This window comes from Emiliania huxleyi, assembly GCF_000372725.1.
Source record: "Emiliania huxleyi CCMP1516 unplaced genomic scaffold EMIHUscaffold_531, whole genome shotgun sequence".
NCBI lineage: Eukaryota > Haptophyta > Isochrysidales > Noelaerhabdaceae > Emiliania > Emiliania huxleyi.
The window spans coordinates 1-8,549 of record NW_005198008.1 but is presented as its reverse complement, the minus strand read 5'-3'; the positions used below and the strand labels follow the sequence as shown (position 1 = coordinate 8,549).

The 8,549-nt window shown below is 62.4% G+C and overlaps 2 protein-coding genes across 2 annotated transcripts; both read left to right on the top strand.

The window, feature by feature from the left end:
- Window positions 1-2,837: 2,837 nt before the first annotated feature.
- EMIHUDRAFT_76523 (hypothetical protein) lies at window positions 2,838-3,375 on the top strand (the record flags this gene model as incomplete). Its single annotated transcript, XM_005765791.1, has 2 exons — window positions 2,838-3,103; window positions 3,231-3,375. The coding sequence occupies 2 exons, from the start codon at window positions 2,838-2,840 to the stop codon at window positions 3,373-3,375; spliced, it is 411 nt and encodes a 136-aa protein (XP_005765848.1).
- A 3,989-nt stretch (window positions 3,376-7,364) lies between these two features.
- On the top strand, window positions 7,365-8,505 carry EMIHUDRAFT_246817 (hypothetical protein; the record flags this gene model as incomplete). Its single annotated transcript, XM_005765790.1, has 2 exons — window positions 7,365-8,275; window positions 8,427-8,505. The coding sequence occupies 2 exons, from the start codon at window positions 7,365-7,367 to the stop codon at window positions 8,503-8,505; spliced, it is 990 nt and encodes a 329-aa protein (XP_005765847.1).
- Window positions 8,506-8,549: the final 44 nt, after the last annotated feature.

Sequence of the window (8,549 nt, the reverse complement as noted above, 5' to 3'; positions counted from 1 at the left end):
ATGAGCGAGGATGGGAAGCGGCGTGTCGCGGCGTTTTGCGACGTCGACCCAAAGAAGATCGGGTCGAAGTACATCTACGAGGCGCACCGCGTGCCCATCGTCCACTTTCGAGAGGCGCAACCGCCCTTTGTTTTGTGCGTCGCGCTCGGTCGGACGGGTGGCGCCTTTGAGGCCAACGTCACTTCACTCGGGCTGAGGGAGGGGTTGGACTATTACCACTTCTGTTGAGAGACGCGCGCGGCCGAGGCGCAACGTAAGCCGCAGCGCCGTGTCTCTGTCTCGTCTTTGTCTAGCTGCCGCAGAGCCTCAGCAGCCAGCAGGTCAACCTGCCGCTCAAGGAGGGCCGCCGCTGCGAGGAGGGCGCCTGCTGCGAGGCTTGCTCGCGCGTCACCTTCCCCGCCTTCGCCACCGCCGCAGAGACGGACCTCCAGGTCTTCCCAGACCTCGAGGGCTTCAACTTCAACGGCTGCGGCAAGTGCTCGACCGCGACGATCCTCAACTTCGTCCGGCTCGTCGAGCGGATTCGGCGCTCCATCTCGCACGAGTACGGCCTCCCCCTCTCGCGCGTGCTGCCCGTGCAGGCGCGCCGCGCGCGCGCACCGAGCGGGCCCGCGCCGGCCTGGACCCTTTCCCTGGCCCTTGCTGCAGGCGTACGCGCGAAAGTACGAGGCGGGCCTCAAGCAGACGGGAGGGGGAGGCTCGGCGGGCGACTCTGTGACATTTGCTCACGGACGAGGCGAGATGGTGCGACATGCGCTGTAGCGTGCAACGCGATGTGGACAGGTGATCCTGCACACGGACGAGGCGACGCACGCCGTCTACCACTACTCGTGCGTCCTCTACCTCTCCACCCAGGGGCACGACTTCACCGGAGGAGCGGGGCCGGCCGGGCGGGACGCCCCTCCGGCAGCCTCTCACACTTCCCGCCTCCGGCCCCAGGCTCGTTCGTTCATTCAGGTCCAACCAGGCGCATGTTGCACGCCCAGGCTATCACATGGATGGACCCATCAATAGGTAGGCAGGCGCCTGGCGCCGTTGGTTGTTCACGAACGAGCTGCGAACCACAGACCTTGTTACAGTTGGAGGCCATGATTCACAGAATCTAGATGTTTCTTGGTTGATACGAATTTTGACCGCGCAAGATATAAAGGGTGGCTAAGGGCTCTGGGCCCGCAAGGCGCCCGCGTCGCAGACGCGGTACCATTGACAAATCTGCAATATACCCACACACGAACAAATAGCAAAATCCGAATACCGTGCAGAGAAACCATCCGTGACGACTGACGTCCGCCGTGGACGGACGCAAGCCTTCAGCCTGCTGCCTGGTGCCAGACATTCGATCGTGTTGACAAGATTCGTAAAATTGAAGCCAAGAACGTCCGCCAAATCCGTGCTTTCGGAGCAACTGAGGGGAAAAGCCGCTGATCGAGCCCAGCGTGCCCGCGGCCGCCTCCCGCGCAGCACCGCCGCTGGGGACGACACGCTGCGGAATCGGATCGAGGATGCACCGGGCAAAGAAGGAAAAAAGGTGGGAGAGGCAGCCGGCGTCTGCCGTCACAACGAGTCCCCGGCCCTACCCGGTAAGGTGATAAGAATTCTATAAGGTGTGTGGTCCGCTCCCAGTCTGGTCGAGACCGAGGTGCTGAACTGAGAGCCACTCCTGGAGGCTGCCTCCGGCCACCGCTCGACTACCCACGCACATGGCCGGTCCTGTGGCTTACCTGGGCTTGCTCAGAAGCCTCAATTCGCGCACACCTTTGCTCTCTGGCTCCCGCGAGTGCGTTTAGGCCACTCAAAGCAGGCGACGCCGAGCACCCGCAACGCATCTCGCTGGGGCGCCACCTATCGACCCGACTGATTGGCAGCATCAAAGCCGACCCCATGACGGTCCTTCAGCCCCATGAGACAGGCAGTTGCGCCCTGATCTCGGTCCAAGACGGCCAACGCCATGTCCGGCACCTGCTGGCTGCTTCACGGGGATGCCCCCCCCGGACACATGCTGCAGCCCCGAGTGGATGTATTGGTCGTTTGTGGGTCCCACAAGACTACTCTAGTAGGGGCCGGGCGCTGGAGCGTCGGCGGTACACCTGTGCAGATGTTGCACGGGTGAAATGGCTCCTCGTACAGGGTAGGAGGCAGGTGGTGGGTTTGAGTGTTGTGAGTGCTTGCAGCTGCGAGTGCAGCACCGTTTGTGACTCCCATGGATACAGTTGGGTGGGCCACGGTGCTGGGGGGCGGTCCGGTGCGCCACAACAGCCTCCCCGGCTGACCCCCATCCAGTTCGGCACCTACCTCCATCCTGACCGTGGAACCCCAACCTCAACCGGTCATATCTCGGGCGGACTGGCACCTCAGGAGCTCATCCTGGGCGGTTTGGGGGAGTCTTGGGGGTGTACTTGAAGGTGGTAAACAGAGTTTTGCACCGCAGCTTAACCGAGGGGCGTGCTGAGCACCGTGAAAACAGCGGACCACAGCTATCGCCCACTGTACTTCGGGTCAGCGACCCGACCGTGGACATGCTGCCCTCGTACATGCTGCCCTCGCTGGCACGCGCACGCCCTTCGTGCAAACACTTATGCCGCGCGGCCGCGGCAAGTCGAGGGCTCAGCGACGCGTCTTCGATTCGAAATCCCAGCGATGCAGACGCATTGGTGAAGGCCCTGCCGGCCGCTTCGTTCAAGCTGCTGAGCGAGAGCATTGGCCGGCGTCTCGAGGCGGAGAGCCCCATCGACGCAAGGTCGCTCGCGATGGAGGCCGACTCGGACCGCGACGGCAGCATTGACGCGGAAGAGTTTGCCCTGTGGTGGCGCCGCCGCGGACCGACCCTCCTGACTCAGATGTCTGGCCACGGGAGCGGGCCGCCAAGCTGGGCACAGCTCGGCAAGCTCGGGCTGCTGTCCGCTCTGCCGTGCTTTGTGTTTGGGTTTTTGGACAACTCAATCATGCTCGTGGCGGGCGATGCGATCGAGTCGAGCCTCGGCGCGAAGCTCGGCCTCTCGGGCCTGGCGTGTGCCGCGCTCGGCAACGTTGTCGCCGACACCACAGGCAGCAGCGCGCCGCCTCCTGCTGCCCGCCTGCCTGCCTGCCTGCCTCCTACCTGCCTGTGTGCGTGCCCTCCGTCCCCACGAGTGGGTCAGCACCCCTGCGCGGCCGCGCTCCTCTATAGGCCAGCTGAGCGGCAGCACCGTGGACACCGTCCTCCGCCCCGTCCTGCCCAACCCACGCCTCAGTCCCGCGCAGCAGCAGATGCGAGCGGCCCGCCTCACCACCGCCAGCGCGGGCGCAGTCGGCATCATCATCGGCTGCCTCGTCGGCTGTTTCCCGCTGCTGTTCATCGAGGGGGACGGCGCAGAGGGCAAGCCCGAGGCGGCGTGACAACGGGCCGCCCCGGCGAGACCGCGATTGAGTGATAGGAAGGCGAAGAACAGTCAGGCTCGGGCGCACAAAGACACAGAAAGCAGAGCTCGAAATCCCTAAAGCTAAACATAGAACAGAACGGATCCGGCCCGCCCCCCGGCGCCCCGGGCGGCGGGGCGCGGGGGGGGTTACGGGGTTTAACCCTTTTACGTCCACATTTCGAGTGAGTGAAAACCAACTCCTGTTGATAGGTCCAGGTGACAGCCCTGGATGGGCAATGCATTCGCCTACCTGGGCCTCAGATCGCCCGACCGCGTCCCGGTGCTCTGCGTTCGGATTTGTGACGCCGCCGCACCGCGCCGCGGCCCGGCGGCCGGGGGCCCGCCGGAGGCCGAGGATGGCCGTGACGGACCGGGACGAGCTCTGGGAGGTTCAGTGTCAGTGAGTATATTGTAGAGACTGACCATGTGCACAATATATTGACTGAGAGCTAAGCCAGGGGAGGCGATGCCGGGGCCGTACAGCAGCTTTTGATGGTACTTCGCCGGCGTAGAAGCGGCCGCGGAGGGCTCCGGGTGCCTGAAAAAGACGGATTTACGTGGGCTGTGGGAGATTTACTGTCGACCCAAACGACACTGTGCCGTGATCCTCTCATACAGGGCTAAATTTTTACCGAGCCGTTTTAAAGTTCCACCGCTACGACTGGAGATATATCGAGATTTGGTCACCATGCGACCCTTATGGCGCGAAAGGGTTAAAGCGCCGACACAGACAGCCCTCTCCACCACCCTCGCCCCATGCCTCGCCCCCAGGGATCTACCTTCTTAAGGTCCAACCTGTGGGCACTGCCTGCGCTCGGCACCGGGCACCGCCTGCGGTATACAAAATTTGCCTGCGGGCCGACCCTCACACAGATCACAGATCACAAAAGACCCCCTTTAAAAGAGTCGGGCTGATTTCTTGTGTGTGAGCTTGTTTAAATTCTTGTGTGCCTGTGTTAGTGTCAGTGCGCGCCAGTCCCGTGCCTAGTATCGTGCGAGGGAGCTTTATTGTAAAATGCTTGTTGCCTTCTAAAAATCTCTCAGACACACATAACAGAGTCCTTATCAGTTTGATGATCGCCATGTGGGCCTCCGGGCCTGCTGCTGCGGCGGGCGGTTGCGGCGACGGTCGTTCAGTTGTTCAGCGCTCAGGCGTCTTGGGATTGGGCCTCTGGCCTCTGGTGTCTGTTGTCGCATTTCGCACACGCGCGCGCGCCGCGCGACCCGCGTCGCTCCGCGAAGGCATGAGCCTACCGCGATTTGGCCGCGGCCGACTCTGCCATCGCGGCTGCAGCTGTTGAGCTCTCCAGAAGACCGGTGCCTGATATGCTGCCTCCCTGCGGATGCTGCCGGCGAGCCTGGCGGTCCGCTGTACTACAAGGAAGTGTTGACTCGATGCCCCCCCGCAATCTTCTACCCCCACGACTCGGAACGCGAATGTGACAGGATCAGCGGTCCTTCAGCCACCAAAGCGAGATCACCCAAGAGCAGCTGAGTCTGCCTCTGGCCTCGCCTCCCTCTCCTCCAGGCATTCGTGGCATCCTATGGGGTCGTCCAGAGTATCGACCTCTGGCTTGTCAGCCGGTCACTTTGATGACACTTGAGCACTTGAGCACTGGATAGGGTCAGTTCCGCATGGTACGGGACCCCTCGATGACACCATGAAGTACAGCGATCGTCACCTCGCTGGTCTCTCCGCAAAGGCCTCCCGACCGCGTCGAACTCATCGACGCGGGCTCTCTCGGCTACCGGACCACCGGCCCCAGCTTCGGCTGAGGGCTGAACAAGCTGCCGAGCACAAATCTCACTGTGAGAGGCGTGATTTCTTGTTGGTTTTCAAAAATATCAACAAAACAACAACACACACAAAAAATCTCCCCTCAGAACAGTAGTGCTCGAGAAAGGGTCAAAATCCCTAAAAAACAGATTCTGGAGGTGCGCTGTTTTTCTCCTGCTGTGCCATTTGTGGTGCCAGTTCGCGCAAGAAAGAAAGAAAAAAGCAGGTGGGATTCTCTCGAAGTGTTGAAGATCTTCAAAAAGGAATTCTCCGCCGACCTTCCTGAGTCGCACGATCGTCGAGGCAGAGGAGAGCGACGCGACCGAGGATGAAGCGACAAGAGAGAGAACTACGAGAGTGGGAAGACCGCGAGGTGGCATGAAGGTTGCAGCGAGAATCGGCGAGGGAATGCGAAGAGATAGGAAGAGGCGGACGCCCAAGGGTGGGCGACGGCTAGCGCATCACACTGCTGCTGCTGCTGCTGCTGTTACGTCTTCGGTCCCCGCGGGAAGCCCCGCGCATAGGACAACAACGTCTGTCCCACACACACACAGACGCGCACATTCATACATCATGCTCGGGCACACCCCACAGTGTAGTGGTGTGAGTACACAAGTACTAGCAGAGTGCACACCTGCCTTGGCGGGTGAGGGTCGTAAGAATCAAAGCCTCTTGGTGCCAAACGTGCTCGAGCGCGCCGAAGAGAGACGATCTACGCTCGAGGGAGTTAGCGAAAGTCGCACGGGCAGAGGGGAGAGACCGAGGCCTCCGGCAGTCCGCACCGCCTCGCGAAAGGGAAGCAACGATCAACTCCAGATTGGACTTGGGTGCGCCGAGCGCCGGCGCGTAGTCACACTCCTCTCCTTAAAATCCCTGCCGTCCTCCCATCCCTCCCTTGGGTTGTCTGTTTTCTTTCTTTTCTTTTCCGTACCTCCGTACCTGTGTTAGTGCCACAGTCTGAGGCACAGTGCGCGCCAGTCCCGTGCCCAGTGTCGTGCGAGGGAGGTTACAAAATTCTTTCTTTTTCGACTGCGAAAGAGAGATAGGAAGAGGCGGACGCCCAAGGGTGGCTGGGCGACGGCTAGCGCATCACACTCCTCTCCTTAAAATCCCTGTGTGGTGGCGGCGTGCCGTCCTCCCATCCCTCTCTTGGGTTGTCTGTTTCCTTTCTTTCTTTTCCGGTGGTGTGCCTGTGATAGTGCTAGCACGCGCCACCCAGTCCGCACCTGTGTCGAGCCTGTCTGCTGTGAGAGAGAGTTGTTTTGTTTAAATTCTTTTCCGTAACCTCCGTACCTGTGTTAGTGCCAGTGCGCGCCAGTCCCGTGCCCCCAAAAAAGAAAGAAAGCAAACACACAACCCAAGGGAGGGATGGGAGGCCGCCACCACACAGGGATTTTAAGGAGAGGAGTGCGGTGCTAGCCTTCGCCCACCCTCGGGCGTCTACCTCTTCCTATCTCTGTTCGCAGTTTCTCGCCAATTCTCGCAGCGACCTTCATGCCACCTCTCGTTCTTCTCACTCTCGTCCTCGTTCTCTCCCCTGCTGTTTCATCCTCTGACTCATCGCTCTCCTCGGCCTCGTTCTGAGACGGCAGACGCCGCTGCCGTCTGCCGATCCCTTCACCCTTGCTCTCGCTCGCTGCTTCTCTCGCCTCTCTGCGTAACTCCGCCCTCCTCTCGGCATATTTTGGAGACTCATGCCGCCGCCCCTGCCACCCCTGTGTCAGTGTGCCAGTGGTAGTGAGAGACTGCCGGTGAGAAGCCGGAGGAAGGTCGCTAGACTGAGATGAGACGACCGCCAGTGGAGTTGGGATTCCACCGTGCACCGCGCATCCGCGCTGCGAGCCTGTCGTGTACCAGGAAGGAGCAGGAGCAGGAGAGCCCCACCTGTGCCCCTGATCGTCCTTCCAAATTCCTGACCCTGTCCTCCTCCACTATCTTTCCCTCGTTTGGTTGTTCTGTTTTCTTTCTTTCTTTCTCGGCATGTTTTGGCCATCGAGCTCTCCTCGGTGAGAGAGGCTTCTGCCTGGCGAGGTACTCCCACGCCTCTCGGGGTTTTGTCTGGCAGAGTCTGCTGGGGCGAGCCTCGGCGAGACTGCGTCAGCTGTTCCCACAGCAGGCTGGAAGTACCTCGCCAGGCTTCTGCTCGAAGAATTCTTTTCGATGCGTTGCCCTCGTTCATACGCACGCGCATGATGAGCCTCGTCGATGCAGAATATGACAGCGAGGATGACAGCGAGAGCGTTGCTGAGAGTGAGGAAGGCAGCGCGGATAGCGGGGACAGCGAGGGTAGTGACGGGTTGGCAGAGTGCGGCGCAAGTGAGGCCGAGGCAATCCTGGACGCGGAAGCAGCACTGGCAGCCGGCGCAACGTTCGCGCTCGATGAGCTTCCGGCGCCAAGCAGCAGCTCTCTCGGCGCGGCTGAGGCCGCCCGGATGCCTGCGGCAGAGCTGGTGAGCAGCAGCGATGGGGAGAGCAGCGACAGCGAGGACGTGCTTGAGCCCGCCGCAAAGAGTGCTCGGGCGTGCCCCGCCGAGCCGGGTCAAGTGGACGCGATGCGCGATGACGAGGACGACGAGGAGGAGAGCGTGCGTGGCGGCGCCGCTCAGTCTGCGGAGGCCGGCGAGAAAACAAGGCATGAGCAGCCGGCACCGGAGGCGCCCGCCTCGCTGCCTGTGGGGGAGCAGCTCGAGCGGGCGGCGGCTGTGGTCTCCCTGCTCGATGACATGGCAGTGCTGAAGGCACTCCCCGGGCTGCCGCCGCTCGCCGAGGCGTCGCTGCTCTGCCTTCCTCCCTCCTCGGGCGCGGAGGCGGTCCAGGTGCTTGGGCGAGTGGCGGAGATCTTTGGACCCGTCTCGGCGCCCCTCTACTCGGTGCGTGTCGGAGACACCGACCGTCTCCGCCTCTCTGTTGGCGACGAGGTCTTTGTCGCACCGGCGCACTCGTCCTTCCTCGCCCCGTCCGCAATCAAGCAAGGCAAGGGGACCGACGCGAGCGGCGCGGATGACGACGAGTGCCAGCTCGACGAGCAGGACTTCTCGGACGACGAGGCGGAGGCGGAGTACAGGCGGAAGCGCAAGCTGGCGCAGGCGGCGGCAGCGGGGTCAGCCGCTGGCGCTAGCGCGCCGGGTGGGGGAAGGCCGTGGCGGTGGCAAGGGCCGAGCGGCCGGCGGCTAAGGGCCGGCGGCAAGGGGTGGGCCTTGATTGGCAAAGGCCGGCCTGCCAGGGGGGCCGTGCCTGTCTGCCCCCCCCAGTCCCGGGGGCCTTCCCCCGGTCCTGAACAAGCTCGGGCTGGTTCTCGCCCCTTCCGGGGGCTGTTCCCCGCCCACGTAGTGGTGGTTGGGTTCCCCCTACACCTCCCCCCTCCCTGGGGGGCC